The 22,800-nt window shown below is 46.8% G+C and overlaps 1 protein-coding gene across 2 annotated transcripts in view; it reads right to left on the reverse strand.

The window, feature by feature from the left end:
- ADIPOR1 (adiponectin receptor 1) overlaps positions 1 to 22,800 on the reverse strand; it is a 144,965-nt gene that overhangs the window by 25,231 nt on the left and 96,934 nt on the right. For both annotated transcript variants that reach the window (XM_077481387.1, XM_077481388.1), the window contains exons 3-4: positions 20,902 to 21,021; positions 4,360 to 4,531 (exon numbers count right to left, since the gene is read on the reverse strand). In XM_077481387.1, the coding sequence (XP_077337513.1) occupies positions 4,360 to 4,531; positions 20,902 to 21,021 (292 nt within the window). The remainder of the gene's footprint in view (positions 1 to 4,359; positions 4,532 to 20,901; positions 21,022 to 22,800) is intronic.

Below are 22,800 nucleotides of genomic sequence, written 5' to 3' on the forward strand. Positions count from 1 at the left end.
TGGCTTTCTTCTTGCCACTCTTCCATAAAGGCCAGATTTGTGCAGTGTACGACTGATTGTTGTCCTATGGACAGACTCTCCCACCTCAGCTGTAGTTCTCTGCAGTTCATCCTGCGTGATCATGGGCCTCTTGGCTGCATCTCTGATCAGTCTTCTCCTTGTCTGAGCTGAAAGTTTAGAGGGACGGCCAGGTCTTGGTAGATTTGCAGTGGTCCGATACTCCTTCCATTTCAAAATGATCGCTTGCACAGTGCTCCTTGGGATGTTTAAAGCTTGGGAAATCTTTTTGTATCCAAATCCAGCTTTAAACTTCTCCACAACAGTATTTCGGACCTGCCTGGTGTGTTCCTTGGTCTTCATGATGCTCTCTGCGCTTTCAACAGAACCCTGAGACTATCACAGAGCAGGTGCATTTATACAGAGACTTGATTACACACAGATGTATTCTATTTATCACTCATTTAGGACAACATTGGATCATTCAGAGATCCTCGCTGAACTTCTGGAGTGAGTTTGCTGCACTGAAAGTAAAAGGGGTCGAATAATTTTGCACGCACCACTTTTCAGTTTTTTATTTGCTAAAAAAGTTTAAAATTATCCAATAGATTTCGTTCCACTTCACAATTGTGTCCCACTTGTTGGTGATTCTTCACCAAAAATTAAAATTTTATATCTTTATGTTTGAAGCCTGAAATGTGGCAAAAGGTTTAAAAGTTCAAGGGGGCTGAATACTTTCGCAAGGCACTGTATGTTGGCACCCTATCTTCTGAATACTGTGCAACTACAATCCTTACTACAGACATTAAGTACCAACTAAAATGGTTTCAGGAACAGAAACGGCAACTTGCTGATGTTTGGTGGCTGTGTGGAGACAGGAGACTAAGGCCCAGACTACCACCTAGATGGGAGGGTAGTTGTGCCCTTACCCGATTGCTGCTTCCCTTTTATATAGTTCCTATGAGTAACAAATCAATGAAACTGCCAGGTAAATACTAGCGAATTAAGCGAGAAACACAACAAGGATCATTTGAGAACCGAGTGTATATAGACGAAATAGGTTTTCCACGAGGAGTTCCAGATGAATTTAAAAAAGCAGAATCAAATAACAGTAGGACTCACCTCACTCTTCATATGGGTCCAGCCCAATAAGAACGTTGACTGGATTAACCACATCTACTACAGCCAGCAGAGGTTTGTAAATTACCCCAGAGATGCTATCAAAGGCATAGCAGCACAATTGGAAGCCACCTCTTTGACAGCGTGGCAAAACCGTATAGAGTTGTATATGTTGCTGGCAGAAAGGGGCGGGGTATGCAAAATGTTATGCACCTTCTGCTGCACTTTTATTCCAAACAATACGGCACCTGATGGAAGTATCACCAAGGCCTTACAAGGCCTACAAATGCTATCCGAAGAATTAGCTAAGAACTCTGGTGTAGAGAACCACCTAACAGGACTCTTTGAAAATTGGTTTAGCAAGTGGGATGATCTTGCAAAACGTTTGCTCATCTCTATTGTCATGGCAGCCGCAGTTCTTACATTGTGTGGATGTTGCTGCATTCCCTGTATTAGGGGAATTCTTCAAAGACTGACTGACACATCTTTAACATCTTTAACAAAAACTATGCTCCTCCAGAGCAACACGGAACTATACTCGGAACATGATGATGAATTTGCAACTCTCGCTAAGGACTCATCTGTCTAAATGATAATACCTGGTAAAACAAAAGAACCTGGATATTTGAAATAGTGACATTAGGAGTATAAAAGGAGGGAGATGTTAGAGAAATTATACTTTAAATGTCAGCCATGAAAACGCCATTTGATATGAATATGGCCTTACCTTGATATAACCTTAATTATAATATGCTTAGACTTGCATTATTTGAAACATCCTGTTGTCTGTGATTGCAAATGGCTTAGGGAGTTTTCCCAAATCAGTATTCTGTATAACCATATGTGAATGTAGATAAACTCTATGACGAATACTTCCACCTTTCCTGTTGTGCTCAGAATAAAGTTGAAATACATATGACTGGACATTTTCTAACAGGAAAGGGGGTGTCCAAGGGCCTATAAAAAAGAGACATGTACCACAATATTCTCCTCAGAAATTATGATGACCACATGAAGTTTTAATGCAAATGTGAATAATTTCTCTTGCATATGCAATAAATGTTATCTTGATTCTCGAGGACGGTCTAAGACGGTGATTTATTCCGTAACAATTTCCTCCCCCAGGGCCTCTTTTGACCCTAGGTGGAAGCCGTCGTAACTGCCTGGAGGCAGATGCCCCTGGCACTGGAGAAGAAGCTTGTTTAAAAGAAAAACGCTTAAACTTCTTAACTGGTAAAAGGGAACTTTGTCCATTATAAATTCTTTGGATGTATTTATCCAGATCATCTCCAAACAACCATTCACCATGAAATGGAAAACTAACCAAGAGCTTTTTGCATGGCGCTTCATCTGACCAATTTTTCAACCATAGAACTCTACGCATATGTACCAGCCCAAGCATAAGCCTTGAGGCTTGGAGAATAGAGTCTTTCATAGCGGCTACTGTAAAACATAACACCTCTGATATCCCAGCCAAATCTTGGGCCTGCTGATCAGGAATAATCTTGAACACCTCTTTAAACTGGTCTTTTAAGGACTGACATACCCCGATCGCTGCCAGCGCAGGCTGAACCGCTGAACCTGCCAGAGAAATATTGTTTTTAAATAGGAATTCCAACTTCTTGTCTGTTGGATCCTTCAGCATTTGAGCATTGTCTACAGGACAAGTCAAGTTTTGTGTATACAGGGGATATAGCAGTGTCAATTGCTGGAATCCCCCATTTCTTATTAAATTCTTCCTCCATAGGATAGTGTTAAACAGTTTTTTCCTCCAAAAAAGTTTTCATCTGGGTGCTCCCACTCAGAATACATAAGCTTTTTCAGTAATGAATGAATAGGAAAAGCATGAATAGGCTGGGGAGGCTTTAGTGAACCCAAACAAAAAGTGGGCTCATCGACTGACTCCGCTACTGGCAACAAAAATGTGGAGCAGACCAATTCAGTGAGAAATTGTACCACCAGCCTTTCATTTGAGCCCAATACATCCGTATTAGACACTTCAGAAGAGGAATCATCAGCCTCTTCCTGGTCCCCTGATAGAAAAGCGTCATCTCTCGCCTCCTGTTCCTCAGTTTGATGGTCCTGGGTAATGGACGGGGACCAATTACGCTTAGTCCCACTCTGGGATGCGATTAAGGCATCAATTTTTTGTTCCAAGCCTAAAATGGTTGAGGAAAAAACCTCTTCAGTAATATATACAGGGGCTGCAGTGCTAAAAGCAGCTGCAACACCCAATGTCCCTGATGGCTGGTGGTAAAACCAACAGACCTAATTCTTCACCCTTCACAGTGGGTTCCATTAATAAACCTTCAGGAGATGGGGACCCTCAGGGAACCCATAATCCTGGGCCTGTAATAGCACCTTTGCCAGTAAAATCTTTATGACCTTAATACCAAAAGTACTGGATCCAGGGGTCCAGCTCTCTAAAAAGAGAAGCGTTTACAGGCAAAACCTCATTTTTTCGGACACAAGGCACAGGTACCATTCAATTCAGCCTAACAGACACTTTGAATGGATCTGGCTGCATAGCTAGCCCCAGTGGAGTTCAGCACAGCACATCTCTACTCGTGACACTGGCGAAAAAACTGAGGTACAATAGAGGGAGGGGTTATATAGGGAGAGGACTTCTTGTCTTAGGGTGTGCCAGTGTCCATCACCTGAAGGTGGTCTATAACCCACATAGTAAATACTATGGCTCTGTGTCCCGTGATGTACGATAAGAAAGGTTATTTGTCCAAAAAAAAAAAATGGGGCAGAGGATTGGGCTTCTTGATAACATGTATTAATTAACCCAATTTAGCTTGTTCCTGTACAATGATCATTAAGGTGGAACTACAGGTAAAACTTTTTTTTCCTATTTTGAATAGAGCAGGGGAGGGTTATAACCCCCGACGGTTCATTTTTTGCCATCTGTATCCCATTGAGGAGATTTTGCTTTACTTTATGTCCCAAAGCCACAATGCGAAGTGAGAGGGAATCTCTTGGGGACCCCCAGGTCACCAGAACTAGCGTCCCCAATGTAAGATTTTCCCTCTATTACTTTTCTGGGGACAACACAAAATTTGGGATTTTCTTTTCTTTTCACTGATAACAGTAAGCAGGACAAATTGAAAGGGGGAATCTCCCTAACGGGGGCACAGACAGTGATAAAAACAGACAGGTGTTCTATAATCCATCTCCGCTTTGTCCAAAAAAAAAAAAAAGTTTTGCCTTTATACCTCCCAAATATTTTGGATCACTTACCTAATAAATGGGTCCAAATGTTTCCAGTCTCAGTGTGTATTCGGAAAATACTCCTGAAGCAGGCACGGAATGATGGCATTGGGGGACGGTGTCCATGAAGAAGATAGTCATTGTCTTTAAGCCAATCAGGAAGAATATCATATGGAATGACTCTCCACCGCCCTTCCCACACCTTTAAACCAAAGGAATAAAGCAAATGATAATGCAAACATCTGGATTGTGCGCACTGTGCACACAGCTCCCCTGAATAAATGTCATTTGATTGTGCACAGAATAAGCAGGAAAGAAAAATATATTGATCATGACCACCATGTACAGTCATCATGTAATCAATTCTTTTGTCAACCAACCTTATTTGGAAGCTTAAATGTGGCCGAATCTGTAAAATCTGGCAAAAAAACTTGTACAGCCAAAGCGAGAGGCAATGGCTTCCATGTTTAAAGTGACCTGATCACCAAGATGACAAACATAAAGGTATAGTTCACCTTTATCAAAAAACTGCCTATGCAGATAGATAGGGGGTGTCTGTAGATGAAAAAAAAAAAAAAACTGTAGCTCTGACTAAAGTTGAATAATGTCCTTGCTGTACATGTAGGCCATTTACGTAACTCATGCCTGACCTGAAATCTCCCAGGACGTTGCTAACGCTAAGCAAGGCCTAACTATTAGGCCTCATGCACACTGGACGTTATAAAAAAGCCAGTAGTGTTAGCTGTAGAATGAGTTTTTCAGTGTTTTTGCAGTAGTGTTTTTCAGCATTTTTTAACAAAATTATTCTCCCACAAAAGCTTATGGGCTCAAAAACACTGATAAATGTTTAGCCATGTTTTTCTGAATTTTTAAGCTTTTCTCAGAGTTAGAGCGATTTTACAGCTGAAAAACTCAAAACCCACTATTTTTTTCCAGCCAGAAACTGCCCCTGCCAAAAATTGCTGATAACAGCCTATGTGTGCATGGACATATAGGATACCATGCTGGAAAGTTTATTGACTGCAGAAGAAAACATCTGAAGCCAGAAACAGCAGATGTAAAAACGACCAGTGTGTATTAGGCCTTACTGCTCACCTTTACCATCAAAGAAATGAGCTGTCAAAATGCTGAGCTCAGAGCTATTGCATCAGGGGAGAGATAATTTTGGGGGGGGGGGGGGGGGGGGGGGTTGAATCAGAGAAAGATCGCTTATGTGATGGTGAGGTGAACAGTAATAGCTGGGCCTCACTTGGCAACAGCCTGGGAGTTTTCTGTTCAGGCTTCATAAGGTACTGTACATAAATGGCCTACCCTTATAGCACAGGCAGTATTCGATCTTGGTCATAGCTGCACAGTTTGTTTTCTACAGACACACTTCATCTGCATAGACAGTTTTTAAGGGTCAACTAACCCCCTAACTAAGCTCACTTCATTTAAGAACATGCTGTACACTTACTTTTCTGGAGGCCCGAGTATTTGCACTCCATCTCAATGTTGATCCCAAGCTACTACAGGTATCCAACACTTGTGAATCAGAAAACCACTGTGGATATTCAACACAACCCAGAACGGTCATATACCTGCAGCGGCCAGGGATCAGAAACTCGGCAGAGTAAGAAGACATGGGCACGACAGAGAGGCAAGTATACAACAACTTATTACACAAGCATTGTTTGAACCGGGTCACTTTATGTCAAGCAGGGCAACTTGATTTTTAGGGTACAGCCAGATTAAATTAATGCTTTCAGCAGCTTTTTAGAGTTGGTTAATTTCAATCAATGCTTTCATATACATGACTCGTTTAGTCCATGAAGCATAAACTACAAAAGAAACAAAGTTTTGTTGAATTTTGTGACATATTAAGCACTTTATTTCCAAGGGAAAGCAGTTACTAGTACAATAAAAGCCACACCAGAATTTGGAAAAGTACAAGTCTCTGACTTACGAACGAGTTCCGTTCTGGGAGCTCGTTCGTTAGGTCCACATTGTTTGTAAGATAAGAGTTTACAGACAAAGGCTGCGAGCGCTAATCAGTGTGTTCTGGCGGGGGGGGGGGGGGGGGGGTTGGGGGGCCCTGTCAGAACAAAAAAGCACAGCATGGGAGATCGCTGCACCAGCATTGCTTGTGTTGGTACGGCAATCTGTCATTTTTATTTTTGTTCAGCCCACTGAGTGTGTGTTCCAAAGCTTTACAGGATTGGACATGTTTGTATCTGTGAAAGTTCGTAAGCTGAATGTTCATATGTAAGGGACTTACTGTATTCAGACTACACAAGGAGTTTCTAAAATCAATCCCTAAACTCTCACATAATCTTTACCATGTAAACATCATTTAAAAAGTAATTTACAGTCTTGTTTGCAGCTTTCGTTAAAATACCTGGTGATCCTGCCATTTATTATTCACACACTGTATTGTGGGGTGAAAATGCTCTGTCCCCTTTCTATAATTTTTCACCTGCATGGTCATCCTCCCATCTGCTCTTCCTGTGGAGACCATAATCAGCCTTGGTTTTTCACAATGAACTTGTTCTGTTGTAACCATCAGGAAAACCTCCCTGATTAGTGACATGCAGCTGCTGAAGAGCATCCAATTGTTTATGATACACAGAGCTTAATAAAAGTGTCATCCAGTTATAGTTTATATCTACTTCAACATCCCCATTAAATATATTATACAATAAAACTTTGGGACTTTGGGATGTCCTTATGTGACATCGGCGGGACATCTACTTCTTCCAATTGTGTCGCATGGCCTTCCTCCCACTATCAGTGGTTGAAATGAAAGGGAGAAACCCCCCCCCCCGTAAAATCCTTTTCTCTGTAGTTCACCGACTGACACAACTCCTTTCTTAGACCATCGTGTTGTTACGCCACCTTCAGGAGAGGACTAGGCAGAACATGTTAACATGTACAACAAAACCATGACTTTCTAGTTACGCCCAAGGGGCAGTCCCTTAGGTAACAACCCCCCAGCCTGCCTCTTGCAGCCTCAGTATGTCAACAAGCAGTATAACGTAAAAAATAGGAGGGGAGGATGCTGTGCCAGTCGGTGAACTACAGAGAAAAGGATTTTACGGTGAGTGAAAAAAAATCCTATTTTCTCTTACGTTCATCGAGTGACACAGCTCCTTTCTTAGACCATTAGGATGTCCCCAAGCAGTGCCAAAACAAGGGGTGGGAAATAGCATAAAAACTTCACCCACAATGGCATGTGCGAAACCGTATAAAACTTCACCCACAAAAAAAACAGAGTGTGGGACCAACATAGAACTTTTACCCACAAAAAAAAACAAAAAAAAAAAAAACAGTGCTGCTCAATCTGGGAGTCACTACCTTACAAACCACCTCAAAAACTTGCAGTAACAAATGCAACAGTGCATTAACTTAAAAGTAACTGTTTTTTTGTCAAAAACACAGATTTTTTTTTTTTGTGCAATTGAAAATTACACGGCCGCCTGCAATAATTTGTGGCCAAAACAGGCATCAACCGATGCACTGACATCTACCTTGTAGAATTTTGTAAAGGTGTGAACAGACGATCAGGTCGCCGCTTTACATACTTGAGCGACAGACACTTGATGTTCGAAGGCCCAAGATGTTCCATCTGCCCTGGTGGAGTGGGCCGTGACCGAAAAGGGGGGCACCTGCCCCTTCAAGGCATAGGCCTGTACTACAATCTGTCTGATCAACCTGGAAATGGTGGCCGACGAGGCCATACCTTTTTTTGGACCAGCCACCGAAAAAACAAAACAAGGAGTCTGACTTCTGAAAGGGAGCTATAGCAGACAAATACACTCTTAGAGCTCGGATCACATCCAGAGAATGGAGGGCCACCTCTTTAGGATGTGTCTGTTTAGGACACAGAGATGGTAACACAATGTCTTGTGTTACAATGGCAGAAAAGAAGGTTGCGGACGCAACACCACCTTATCCTTGTGGATCACCAGATAGGGCGATTTGCAAGACAAGGCCGCCAGTTCCGAAACCCTCATGGCCGATGTAATGGTCACTAGGAAAACCACTTTCTGGCAAAGAGTCAACAGAGGGATCTCTCTGATATTTTCAAATGGCGGTTTCTGAAGCGCCAATAACACCAGGTTTAGATCCCACGGGGGTAACGGTGGACGCACCGGAGGAACTACATGTCGGACCCCTTGAACAAAAGTGCTCACTAGAGAGTGAGGTGCCAGGGGGTCGCTGAAAAAAGACAGCCAAGGCTGATATTTGTCCTTTAATGGCGCTTAAAGCCAATTTCTGGTCTACTCCTTGCTGTAAAAACAGCAGGATCCTGGATATACAATAGGAGCGCCGACGCCATCCTTTCTTCTCACACGGAGATGTAGGCCTTCCAGGTACAATGGCATATCTTTCGAGAAGATTCCCGTGCTCTCACCAAGTCCGAAAGGCCCCGATTCCTCAACACCTGGCTTTCAATAGCCATGCCGTTAAAAGCAGCGACGCTAAAGCAGGATGGAGAATCGGACCTTGAGACAGCAGGTCCTCTCGTAACGGCAGTCTCTAGGGGGTGTCTGCCACCAGGCGCACTAGGTCTGCGTACAGGGGATGCTGGGGCCAATCAGTATTACTGGAATCCCCTCGGCCTCCACTCTTAGCGGAGGAAAGGCATAGATCAGCTGGTACTGACTCCACGGAGCCACCAGTGTGTCTGGTGCATCTGCCCAAGGATCTCTTGTCCTTGACACGAATCTCGGCACCTTCCGATTGAGATGGGAGGCCAGAAGATTCACATCTGTAGTGCTCTATCGCAGGCAAAGTAGCTTGAATACCTCCGGATGCAACTCCCATTCTCCTGGGTCCAGCATCTGGTGACTTAGGTAGTCCATCTGCCAGTTCTCCACTCCTGGGATGTAAATGGCCGATAGAGCCGGTACATGTCGCTCTGCCCACTGAAGGATGTGAGCGACCTCCCGTGTGGCGGCCGAGCTTCTTGTTCATCCTTGATGATTGACATATGCCACCGCCATGGCGTTGTCTGAGTGGATCCTGATCGGACGCCCTCAAAGTCTTATCGACCATGTGGAGAGACATAGCACGATTGCTCGCAGCTTGAGCATATTGATCGTCAGCTTGGATTCCTCCTCTGACCAGAGGTCCTGGGTCGACTGAACTCCCATTACTCCGCCCCAGCCGGTTAGGCTAGCGTCCGTTGTGATCACTGTCCAATTCAGGAGGTAGGAACGACTTCACGGACAGAAGTGCTGGGCATCTCAGCCACCAGAGCAGGGAGTCCCTGACTGACTGGTTCACCTGAATCTGCCGATCCAGAGATAATGGAGATGTGTCCCATTTTGTCAAGATCTCCTTCTGCAAGACTCTGGTGTGAAACTGGGTATAGGGTACTGCCTCGAAGGAGGCCACTATGAGTCCCAGGACTCAAATGCAGAAGCGCAGCGACGACTACCTGCGGTTCATCAGCAGTTTTACCATGGCTCTGAGAGTCTGCAGCTTGTCTGAAGGGAGAAAAACTCTTGCTTCCATGGAGTCCAGCAGTAACCCTAGGTACTCCAAGCGCTGAGTCGGTATGATCACCGACTTTTTTAGGTTCAACAGCCACTCAAATTCCTGCAGGTTCTGCATGGTGATGGCCACATCCTCCTCTAATTCAGAGGCGGAAGATGCTCTCAGGAGGAGATCGTCTAGGTAACCTACGATCGCGATCCCGCGTTGTCGCAACAACTCCAAAACAAGAGCCAATACCTTGGTAAAAAAGACTAGGGGGGCTGATGTCAAGCCAAAAGGGAGAGCCACTAACTGGTAGTGGGCTTTACCAGCTGCAAATCGCAGTAACTTCTGAAGCCGAAGGCATATGGGTATGTGCAGGTACGCATCCTGGATGTCCAAAGACACCTTTGATGGAGTGCAGCGACTACTGAGCGAACTGATTCCATTCTGAATCATTGTACTTTTAAAAAGTAATTGAGGGCTTTCAGGTCCAAGACTGGACTACCCCTTCCTTTTTGGGGACTACAAACAGATTGGAGTAGAACCCCTGGAACCAGTACTATAACCCCGTGACTCAGCGGGTCCCTTACCGCCCCCAAAAGGGCCTCCCAGTGAGCCGGGAGTACGGGTATGCTGGAGGGGAAGAATCTGTTTGGTGGCCAAGAGAGAAACTCTATCTTGTAGCCAGAGGGAATCAGATCACAGACCCATTGGTTGGACAGCCCAGAGGCCCAGCGAGCTGCAAACTACTGAAGATGACCCCCCACCCGTGTTGCGGATGGGGGCATACCTTCATGCGGTAGCACTTTTGCTCGCAGGCTTGTTAGGCTTGCGGTTCCAGGGATGCTTCCAGGGATGCCCTGGGACGGACGAAAAAGCCGGTTGGGAGTGGAAAATGAGGGCTCTTGCCTACGGCGTGGCTCCTTAGCCTTCCTGGCCTGTGGGAGTATGGTACTCTTAACACCTGTGGCATTTTTAATAATGTCATCCAATGAGGCTCCAAAGAGCCCCTCGCCAAGGAAGGGTAGATCCGTCAAGGCTTTTTTAGATGCCTGGTCAGCTGACCAGCATTTTAGCCAAATCAGGTGCCTCAGCACCACTGCTGACACTGAAGCCCTGGATAACAGAGAGAGGGTATCCAGGGGCGCGTCACAAATGTATTAAGGCCTTGCACTAACTGGTCTGCTAGTTCCACACAGACAGGGGAAGCCTGTTGCTCCCCCAATTTGCGGTGCAAAAGTTTTGCCCACTCAGTAAGTGTCTGTGACACAAGTGCAGATGGCAGTACTGGTCGCATTGCTGACCCCACAACCGTAAACAAGGAACGAGCCACTGCCTTGTCCTTCCTGTCCATGGGGTCCTTAAAGGCAGGAGTCCCCTCTACCGGGAATGTGGTTACTTTGTTTAACCTGAATACTGGGGGGTCCACGACCGGAGGAGCCGTCCATTTTTTGAGAAGGCTCTCCTCAAAGGGGTAATGCACCGCCAAACCGAAAAGGTCTGTTGCGGTCGACCCCATTCCTTGTATATGAACTTATCGATATAAGTAAGATACGGAAACACCCTAGGTGTACGGGCTGGCTTATGGGACCCAAAAGGGACCACTACATCAGCAGAGGGATCTGCTGTATCCTGAATTTTCAGGGTATCATGCACAGCATGAGACCCGGATGGGGAATCATCCTCACTGTCCAATCGGTCCTGGTCAGTGTCATCGGAAACGACAAAGCAGGGGTCACCAGACTCAGCGGGGCCCGAGTCTACGTCAGAGCTCTCCTCGCAGGACAGGGGCAGCTTTTTACCACCTTTGCGCCCGCGCACTGCCTCCATCTTGGCAACAAACGTGTTAAGGACTGCCGACAAAGCCTCCAGGGGCACTGTACTGTCTGTAGGCGAAATGGTTGCAATTGCCTGGATTTCAGGGGAAGAAACACCAGTTTCTGAAGCCATGCTGACCCTACCCTGTCTGCCACCTGTTGGGGACTTAGGACAGTGATGGTCCCACCCTCCTAACTTCTGCAGGCTGAGGGGTCCCCACCGCAGGACTCACCACCCTGATCGAGTTCTGTGCTGCCCAGATAGGTGTGCCTGTGTCATCTCCCAAACGCCTGTGAGAGAAAACCACGCTGTGCTGAGCCCCAGAGGACAGCGCTGAGCATGAAAAACGTGTTCAGGCTTTAACAAAATGGCCGCCGAGTGTCCAGTATCAAGGACATAATCACAGGGAAAATGGCCCTTAGACTACAGTAAAATGGAGTCTGACTATGCTACTCCCTGTTCACACCAAAAATGTCCGCCAAGCACTCTATGCAATGAGAGACAGTGAAAACAGGCAGAGGAAACGGCGGCAAATAGCGCTACAGCGATCAGCAGACACAGCCTCCAGACACCCAGGGGAGAGACCTACAGACATCCAGGGCACAGCTACCCAGCGCAGCCCCCACCCCAGGTGAGAACCCCCCCAGGGGGTCCCTGTCTGTGGCCCACACACCTCTCAGCAGCCCATGCAGCATCCCCCAAAGAGAGGGGGAGGGAAGATCGGGAGAGAAAAGAGGGAGGTGAGGGACCCCCGAATCGACCTCCCACGGAATGTCCAGCTGCTCAGCCCCAAAGAGGCAGGGAGAGCTGTACTTACCAGTCCAGACGAGCTGGGGAACATTCCATCACAGACCCACTCGCTGATCAGTGCCCCGGAGCATTACTCCCACCGGCTGCCCTGGAGCTGGGGGGCATGTTGTGGCTGGCCCAGCAGGGAGCTCTGGTCTGCACACACTCACTGGCCAGGCTGGGGAGACTACAAGGATAAGGGTATCCAGCCTGCCACCCAGCCGGCTGTTGATAGCATATCATAGGATCTTAATCTTGCGAAAAAGGAAAACTTCTGAAGAAAAAAATCCATGGACAGATGGGCCAGCAGGGTTCCTAGGTCCTTCTGCTTCACTAGGCAGAAAAAAACTGAGGCAGCAGGAGGCAGGCTGGGGGGTTGTTACCTAAGGGTTCTGGTTTTGTTGTACATGTTAACATGTTCTGCCTAGTCCTCTCCTGAAGGTGGCGTAACAAACGGATGGTCTAAGAAAGGAGCTGTGTCAGTCGGTGAACATAAGAGAAATATAATTTTGCCCCTGTACAAATCATTATTAAGACCTCATCTGGGGTATACAGTTCCGTTTTGGACACCAGTTCACAAAAAGGATATCAGGGAACTGGAAAAAGTGCAGAGAAGGGCAACCAAACTGATAAGAGGCATGGAGGAGCTCAGCTATGAGGAACTGAATTTATTCTCGCTTGCGAAGGGATGGGGAGGGGGGGGGGGTGATCAACATATACATAAGGGGTCCATGTAGTGACCTTGGTGTTAAGTTATTCACTTTAATGTAATCACAGACTACAAGGGAGCTCTCTTTACGTCTAGAGGAAAAGCGATTTAATATCCAAATATGGAAAGGTTTCTTCACAGTAAGAGCTGTGAAAATGTGGAATAGACTCCCTCTCCAGAGGTGGTTCTGGCCAGCTCAGTAGATTGCTTTAAAAAGGCCTGGGTTCTTTCCTAAATGTACATAATATAACTGGGTACTAAAATTTATAGGTAAAGTTGATCCAGGGAATATCCGATTGCCTCTCTGGGAGGATCAGGAAGGATTTTTTTTCCCCTGCTGGAGCATAATGGATCATGCTATGCTGGGTTTTCCGCCTTCCTCTGGATCAACTGTGGGTATAGAATCCTGTATATGAGATTGAATTTTTTATTTATTTTGGTTGAACTATATGGGTATGTCTTTTTTCAACTTGACTATGTAACTATGATATGGAGTATAGTACTTACGCCTAGTTGTATTGTTGGTTCCCTAATTTTTGGCTCAGAAACTCTATTTTGCATTTTAGTTCATGATGGCTTATTGAGCTTTTGCAATCCTTTGCTTTCAGTCAGTGAAGTCAATAGGGCTATCTGTTTGAATAAGTTGTGCTGTATCATTGCGTCTCCTGTTTTTCTTTAACCTCTCCCTGACCAGCCGCCGCAGTTGTACTGCGGCAGGTTGGCTCCCCTGGGCGAAATGAAGTTACCTTACGTTGGTGCGCCTTTTGACCACTAGGGGGTGACGCGTGTTCCTGGCAGTCGTGATGACCACCAGGCACTTGTGATCACTCCACACAGAGACAGAATGGAGATCTGTCAATGTAACAGACAGATCTGTGTGCCGTTAGGGGTAAGGAGAGCGATCTGTTGTTCATACTAAGTATGAACAACTGATAGCTCTCCTCACTCAGGCAATCCCATCCCCCCCAGTTAGAATCCCCCCCAGGACACACAATTAACCCCTTGAATGCCTCGTTAACCCCTTCCCTGCCAGTGACATTTATACAGTAATCAGTGCATTTTTAAAGTACTGATCGCTGTATAAATGCCAATGTGTCATAATTTTTCAGTCCCGATAAAAATTGCTGATCACCGCCATTGCTAGTAAAAAAATAAATAAATAAATAAAACTGCCATAAATCTTTCCCCTATTTTGTAGATGCTATAACTTTTGCGCAAACCAATCAATATATGTTTATTGCAATTTTTATTACCAAAAATATATAGAATAATACAGATCTGCCTAAACTGAGGAAAAAATAGGATTTTTGTACTCACCATAAAATCCTTTTCTCTGAAGTTCGTTGACGGACACAGCATCTTCATCTTGACCTTAGGGTTATATCATCCCTTCAGGAGAAGACTAGGCAGAACATGTTAAAAAAAAAAAAAAAAACAGGAAAACTGCTCAGTACCGCCCAGGGGGTGGTCCTACTGGCTATAACCTCTCACACTGCATTCAGCAGCTCAGTTCATCAAAAGCAGTACAAATATAAATAGGAGGGGTGGGTGCTTTGTCTGTCAATGAACTTCAGAGAAAAGGATTTTACGATGAGTACAAAAATTCTATTTTCTCTTTCGTTCATTGACGTACACAGTATTTTCATCTTGACCTTAGGGACGTCCCCAAGCAGTGTAAAAAAAACGAGGGGTGGGAACAGCAAGAAAATAACTCCACCCATAACAATCAGAGCTCCTCAACGGAGGAGTTGCAACCTTAAACAGCCTCCTGCAAAACCTTGCGGCCGAAGTAAGCATCCGAAGATGCGCTCAAATCAACCTTGTAAAAATGAGTGAAAGTGTGAACGGATTACCAGGTCGCCTCCTTACACACCTGGGAAATGGACGCTTGATGTCAGAAAGCCCAGGAGGCACCAATTGCCCTGTTCGAATACGCCATGACAGGAAAGGGGGGCACCTGCCCCCTTAAGCCTGAACCACAATATGTCTAATCCACCGAGAAATGGTGGCCGACGAGACCGTCAGGCCCTTCTTTGGACCAGCCACCGATACAAACAGTGAGTCCGACCTCCGAAAAGGAGCCATAGCAGACAGATACACCCACAGAGCCTGGACCATGTCCAAGGAATGCAAAGCAACCTCTTTGGGGTGTGATGGCCGAGTACATAAGGACGGAAGCACAATGTCCTCATTTAGATGAAAGGCCGAAACAACCCTTGGAAGAAACGAAGGCTGCGGGCGCAGCACTACCTTATCCTTGTGGAGGATCAAGTAGGGAGACATGCAGGACAAGGCCACCAACTCAGAAACCCTCCTGGCAGATGTAATAGCCACTAGGAATACTACTTTCTGAGAGAGTGCCACTAGGGGGATCTCCCTGTTTTCAAACAGCGGTTTCTGAAGCACCGAGAGCACCAGATTCAAATCCCACGGAGGCAGCGGTTGTCAAACCGAAGGGGCCACATGTCGAACCCTCTAAATAAATGTACTCAACAAGGAATGAGGCCCCAAGGGTTGCTGAAAAAAAAAAAAAAAAAAGACAGCCAAGGCTGATATCTGCCCCTTAATGGTGCTTAAGGCAAGTTTCTGATTCACTGCAAAAAGAGCAGGATTCTGGAAACTGAGTATGTGCGCGGACGCCACCACATCTCACAAATGGAGACGTAGGCCTTCCATGTACGATGATAGGGATCTTTTCATCTTCTGGAGTGCCCCACCTTGTGCAAAGGAGCAAAAATACCTCCGGATGCAGCAACCATTCCCCTTGATCCAGCATCTGACGACTTAGGTAGTCCGCTTGCCAGTTTTCTATGCCTGGAACATACACAGCCGACATGCGCCGCTCTGCCCATCGCAGGATGTGAGCAACCTCCAGTGCCGCAGCCGAGCTCCTTGTTCCTCCTTGATGATTGACATATGCCACTGCTGTAGCGTTGTCCGACTGGATCCTTATCGGACATCCTTGCAGCCTCTGTGACCATGTGGAGAGGCACCACCTGATCGCCCGAAGCTGCAGCACATTGATCGGCAAGAGGGATTCTTCCTGTGTCCAGCGACCCTGAGCCAACTGCACGCCCCAAGCTCCCCCCAACCGGTCAAGCTGGCGTCATTTGTGATCACCTTCCAATGAAGAGGAAGGAACGACTTCTTAGACCGAGTGGCCGGTGACCTCAGCCACCAGAACAGGGAATCCCTGACTAGCAGGCTCACCCAAATTTGACAATCCAAGGATAATGGAGATTTGTCCCATTTTAACAGGATCTCTTTTTGCAAGACTCAAGTGTGGAATTGAGCATACGGTACCGCCTCAAAAGTGGCTACCATGAGATCCAGGACTCGCATGCAAAAACGCAGCGACCACCACCTGTGGGACACCAACAACTTCACCGCAGCTTGAAGTCTGCAGCTTGTCTGAAGGGAGAAAGACTCACCTCTGAGCAGTACAGAAGCAAGCCTAGGTACTCCAGGTGTTGATCAGCCCCAACACCGACTTCTGGAGGTTCAGTACCCAACCAAACGTCGGAAGCTGCTCTCAGGAGGAGGTCGTCCAGGTAACCCACGATTGCGATCCCTCGCTGTCTTATCAAAGCCAGAATTGGGGCTAGCACCTTGGTTAAGACCCTTGGTGCCGACACCAGGCCAAAAGGGAGAGCCACAAATTGGTAGTGCTTGTCCCCGACCGCAAATCGCAGGAACCTGATGCTTAACGCCTATGGGGACATGCAAGTATGTGTCCTTGATGTCCAGGGATGCCAGGGACGTGGTGCAGCCACCACGAAGCAAACTGATTCCATCCTGAACCTTTGTACGTTCACAAAGCTGTTGAGGGCCTTGAGATCCAGGACCGGACGGACCCCTTCCTAATTTGGTACTACAAACAGATTGGAGTAGAATCCCTGAAACCTTTCCGGCGTCAGCACAGGTACTATCAACCCGCGTAGCAGCAGGTCCTGTACTGCCCCAAACAGGGCTTCCCGATGAGACAGAAAAAGATGAAGGTTGGAGGGAAAAAATCTGTTTGGCGGAAAAGAAAGAAACTCCATCTTGTATCCTGATGAAACCAGTTCACAGACCCACTGGTCGGAAAGTAGGGAGGTCCACAGAGCTGTAAACTCCTGAAGGCAACCTCCCCACCTGAGAGTTGGGTGGGGGCAAACCTTCACGTGGCAACAGATTTGTTTGCCGGTTTGTTTGGCTTGCGAAATCAGGGACACTTGTGTCCCTCAGTGGGGGCCCCATGTCGGGCTGGGAACGCTTACCTGCCGACCCGGGCGGACAACAAATCTGCTTCTGAGCAGAAAAGGAGGACCCTTGTCTACGGTGTGGCTCCTTACCATTCCTGGATTGTGGGAGCAACGTACTCTTAACCCCCCCCCCTCCCCCCAACAGTCTTAATAATGTCATCCAGCGAAGCTCCAAACAGTCTTTCTCCCTGGGAGGGAAAGTCCGCCTGTACTTTCTTAGATGCCTGGTCCACAGACCAGCATTTTAGCCAAATCAGGCGACGTAGCACCACAGCTGATACAGAGGCTCTAGAGAGCAAGAGGGCCGTATCTAAGGCCGCATCACAGACATACTTAAGGCCCTGGACCAACTGGTCTGCCAGCTCCAGGCAGACCGGGGAAGCCTGTTGCTTCTCCAACACACGTTGCAATAATTTAGGCCATTCAGTAAGCATCTGGGACACCAGTGCCGTGGCTAACACTGGCCACAATGCTGACCCCACCACCGTAAACATGGACCAGGCAACCGCCTCGGGCTTTCCGATGGCAGGGTCCTTGAAAGCAGGGGCCCCTTCCACCGGAATCGTGGTTACCTTGTTTCACCTGGATACCGGGGAGTCAACAATCGGAGGAGATGTCCATTTCTTCAGGAAACTCTCCCCAAATGTGTAACGCACCGACATGCGTTTCGGGACTGAAAAGGCCTGCTGCAGGCTTCCCCACTCCTTGTAAATAAACTTATCAAAATAAGTTAGGCAAGGAAACACCTTAGCCGTGCAGGCCAGCTTGTGGGCCCCAAAAGGGACCGGCACCTCTGTAGATGTCCCCGCCGTATCCTCCAACTTTAGGGTATCCCGCACCGCTGTGATAAGTGCTCCTAAAGGCGTTTTTTCCTGTGCTGACCCGGAGTCATTCTCACTGTCCGAACAGTCCTGGTCCGCATTCTCTGAAATGTCAGAACAGGAGTCCCCTGCCACAGCGGGACCAGAGTCTACATCAGAGCTTTCCCCAGAAGACGGTGGGGGGAGGGGGCTTTTTTTACCCCCCTTGCGTCCGCACGCCACTTCTACCCTGGCAACAAAGGACTCCAGGACTGCCGACAGAGCGTCCATAGGCACCGCAGGTGCAGGGGAACCAGTTGCCATAACAGGGATGTCTGGGGAAGAAGCGCCAGCTTCTGACACCATGCTGACCCACACTCGCCTGTCACCACTTAGGGACCTAAGGCAAATCACACAAAAAGCCCACCCTCCTAGCTGCACAGACTGAGGGGCCGCAAAAAGCAAACTGTTCTACAAAGAACCAGACATCCAGCGCTAAAGGCAAAACAAGCTGAGGCTACTAGAAAATGGCCGCCTCAGCAAAAAACGTCCGAGGGCGCCGGGAAAATGGCCACCGGACTTCCAGAAAATGTCTGAAATGTAAAAAATAGGCTGTAGCTACAGAAAAAATTGGCGAAATGTAAAAAATAAGCTGTGGCTACAGAAAAATCCCCGTGGTCCACACGGTGGCCTCCCCACATGGCGTACACTCCAAAATACCCCAACAAGGGAAGGGGACGAGTGGACCATCAACACCCAGCGCAGCCCCCTGCCAAAGCTCGGAGGACCCTTGGCCAGGTAAGTGCACAGTACCCCCATATGCCCAGTCACACAGCGGCCCATAGTAAGGGGAGGAGGGAAAAGGACAGGGAGAGAAGAAAGGGAGAGTGAGAGACCCCCTAGTCGACCTCCCAGGGAATGCCCAGGTGCTATATCCTGCCGCGACAGGTGGAACCATACTTTCCCCTCCTGCAGGGACTGCTTGACGCATTCCACGGTCAGACCCATCACCCGAGCACTACAGGGTGGCTGTTGGCCATGGCACGCTATGACACAGACAGCAGTAGCCCGGTCATATGTGTGCCCCTGGATCAGACGGGCCATGTCGTGGCCGAACTAGCACGTAGCTAAGGTGTGCTCAAGCCTTGATGGGTAGGCTGGGAAGACTAACAGGATCTATATTATGCAGCCTATCACCCAGCCCCGGCTGTTGATTGTAGATCACAGGGATCAAAAATGCATAAAAAATTAAAAATTTCCCAGGACCAATTGTCCCACCGGGACCCAGGTCCTTCTCCTACACTAGGCAGAAAAAAACTGAGCTGCTGAATGCGGTGTAAGGGGTTATAGCTAGTAGAACGGCCCCCCTGGGTGGTACTGTGCAGTTTTTTAACATGCCTATTCCTCTCCGGAAGGGGTGATATAACCCTTCGGTCAATGAACGAAAGAGAAAATTAGCTCTTTAAAAAAAAATAAAAAATTTGGGGAAATTTATTATAGCAAAAAGTAATTATTATTTTTTTTTGTATCCCTCATCCAATACTTTGTAATGTTGTTTTGTACTTTTTATTTCTTCAAAATAAAAAAATATTAGAAACGAAAATTATACAATGAAAGTTTGAGGCTGGGTTCACACATATGCAAATTGGATATGTATTAAATAGGGATGCATGGAAATTTCGGCCGAAAATGGCTTTTTCGTCAATTTGCCGAAAGAAAAAAACGACCGATAATGGAGCCGAAAATGGGGTGGGACCTGGGCGGGGCTCCCATCCCAGGATTGGAAAGGCGATCTGTCTATCAAAGTGTCTGGGCAAGGGGGAAGGGCTGTATGTGACGGTGCACAGCGGGGAACACACAGCTATTGAAATTAAAGCTGTGATGTTCCCGGCACTGTAATCAAACAGGCGGCGGCTCTCCTCTCCCTTCACAGGCTACAATGGGGACACTGGCTGCACTACTGCGAACACTGGCTGCACTACTGCGAACACTGGCTGCACTACTGCGAGCACTGGCTGCACTACTGCGAGCACTGGCTGCACTACTGCGAGCACTGGCTGCACTACTGCGAGCACTGGGTGGCTGCATCTGACGGGCACTGGTGAGGCTGCATTGACCTCTTATATCATGCCCGCAGTCTCTGACTCTCTGACCATGTCCCCAGCCTCTGACCATCTCCTGTACCATGTCCCCAGTCTCTGACCATCTGCTGTACCTTGTCCCCAGTCTCTGACCATCTCCTGTACCATCTCGGCAGTCTCTGACCATCTCCTGTACCATCTCTGCAGTCTCCGACGATCTCCTGTACCATGACCTCAGTCACTGACCATCTCCTGTACCATGACCTCAGTCACTGACCATCTCCTCTACCATGTCCTCAGTCTCTGACCATCTCCTGTACCATGTCCTCAGTCTCTGACCATCTCCTGTACCTTCTCTGCAGTCTCTGACCATCTCCTGTACCATCTCTGCAGTCGCTGACCATCTCCTGTACCATGTCCTCAGTCGCTGGCCATCTCCTGTATAAAAATATTTTTAAAAACAGTCACTTTCGGTATCAGTGCCGTTTTGGTATTGGGTTTGGCATATTGTATTTTTCATTTTCGGTATCGGCACCAAATTTAGGCAAAAATATGCACCAGAAGGGCACTTGAAACAGTGAACAAAAACGCACCGGACCCTGGACTGCAAACCGCAGCTGCACATATGTGAACCTGGCCTAACTGATTAAGAGCAAATGACTGTTCACCTTGTATACAAATTCCTCCATTTTCTCCATGGCATGGTGTGCTTGTAGAGGGAGAGTCAATACTCTCACCTCCTCCTCTTCTTCTTCCTGTGGTCCCCTGGCTTGCTGGCTTTCATTTCCCTGCAGAAAAACAATGGAGAGCATTTAAAAATTGTACTGTTAAATGCTAAAAAGACACCAGCAGTGCTAAAAGACTGCAATGTAAGTCAGATATTGCCTCTACTGCTCTAAAGTATCACAAAGACAAAATAAAACCTGCCCTTGGCCACTTCTCTAGTAGCAATACTGTATCGGACCATGGTCAAATTGTTTAGCTAAATGCTCAGGAACTGTGGCGTAGGGGGTCACATATATACAATGAATGAACTGTTGCATATACATTTTTCTGACATGTTGGTATTACCGTATATCTTTCACTGGGATGTTAGAAGATGCACTAATAAATACAGTACAGCTGGATAAAACAATAACTGTATCTTCATTTCAGGCTGCAAAGCAACAAAATGTGATTATTTTAAAGGGGGGTAATTCTGTTCTATACCCACACTATATACTGTATATTTATAAACGAGATGGTATCAAAATGTTTAGAGACTAGCTTGGTTTAAAAGAAAGTACTTAATTTATCTACATTTACACACTATCACCTTCAAACTAATCCCCCTGCACAGTAATACAGCACTCCCAACATTCCTGACACTTCATGAATGTGTCCTGGAAATCTTAATTTCAAAGCGTGTCAAGCACCTTCTGCAATTTGCGCTGGATCTCCATAATGGTGTCAAAATGGCGACCTTTGAGCTGGATCTTCATCTTCAGGAAGAGGGTGAAGTCCACAGGAGTCAAATCTGGCAAGTAGGGTGGGTGTGCAAGTGAGATTATGTTGTTTCCGGTGAGAAACTCACATTTGTTCTAGCTTGCTGTCCATGATGAAATAGAAGTGGTAACGCACGTGGTCAGAATAGCAACAGTTGCACAGCTCCCAACGTACACAGGACAATTTCTTCATGGACTTAAAGTATTACTAAAGCCACAACAGTAAAATCAGTCTGTATATGCAGAATAGCATACTTGCAGAATAGCATACTCACTGTGGAACTTAAGGGGCTAATCCTTTGCATTGTGTAAAAAGGCCCCTTGGCCCTGTATGCATAGATCCTCCTCCTCCTGCACTGGCTATCTGGGGAAGGCCAGCTAACACACAGGCATGGTAGCCAACCTGCACGTGCTCAGTCGTGTCTTTTATGCTGGAGAGAACATCACGTTTTTATCAGAGCTAGTGAGATCACATGATATTGACATCACACATGTGGGCGTGTATACAGGCTGTAGGGGCAATCTCCTCCTACCTGAACACACAGCTCTGGACAAACTCTGCAGATTATGTGACCGTGGTATACCGATCAGCCAAAAGGGCATATAGTGGCAGTATTTTTAATGTAAAAATAGGATTTTTGTACTCACCGTAAAATCCTTTTCTCTGGAGTTCACTGACTGACACAGCTCCTTTATTGTTGACCATCAAATTGTTACGCCACCTTCAGGAGAGGACTAGGCAGAACATGTTAACATGTCCCCAAGCGGTGTCATAAGGAGGGGTGGGAAACAGCATAAAAGAACTTCACCCACAATCAGAAGTGCTCCCTAACAAGGTTGTCACCACCTTATCTAACCGCATCAGAACTTGCGGTAACAATGCAACAGTGCATTATACTCAAAGGGAACTGTATTTTATTATCAAAAAACAGAAAAAACAAGTGCAATTGCAACAGTACATGGCCGCCTGCAAAACTTTGCGGCCAAAATAGGCATCAGCTGATGCACTTACATCCACCTTGTAGAATTTTGTAAAAGTGTGAACGGACGACCAAAGCCCAAGACGTTCCAATTGCCCTGGTG

The sequence above is a fragment of the Lithobates pipiens genome, unplaced genomic scaffold, assembly GCF_037356315.1.
Source record: "Lithobates pipiens isolate NorthernLeopardFrog02 unplaced genomic scaffold, aLitPip1_a1.2 Scaffold_16, whole genome shotgun sequence".
NCBI lineage: Eukaryota > Metazoa > Chordata > Amphibia > Anura > Ranidae > Lithobates > Lithobates pipiens.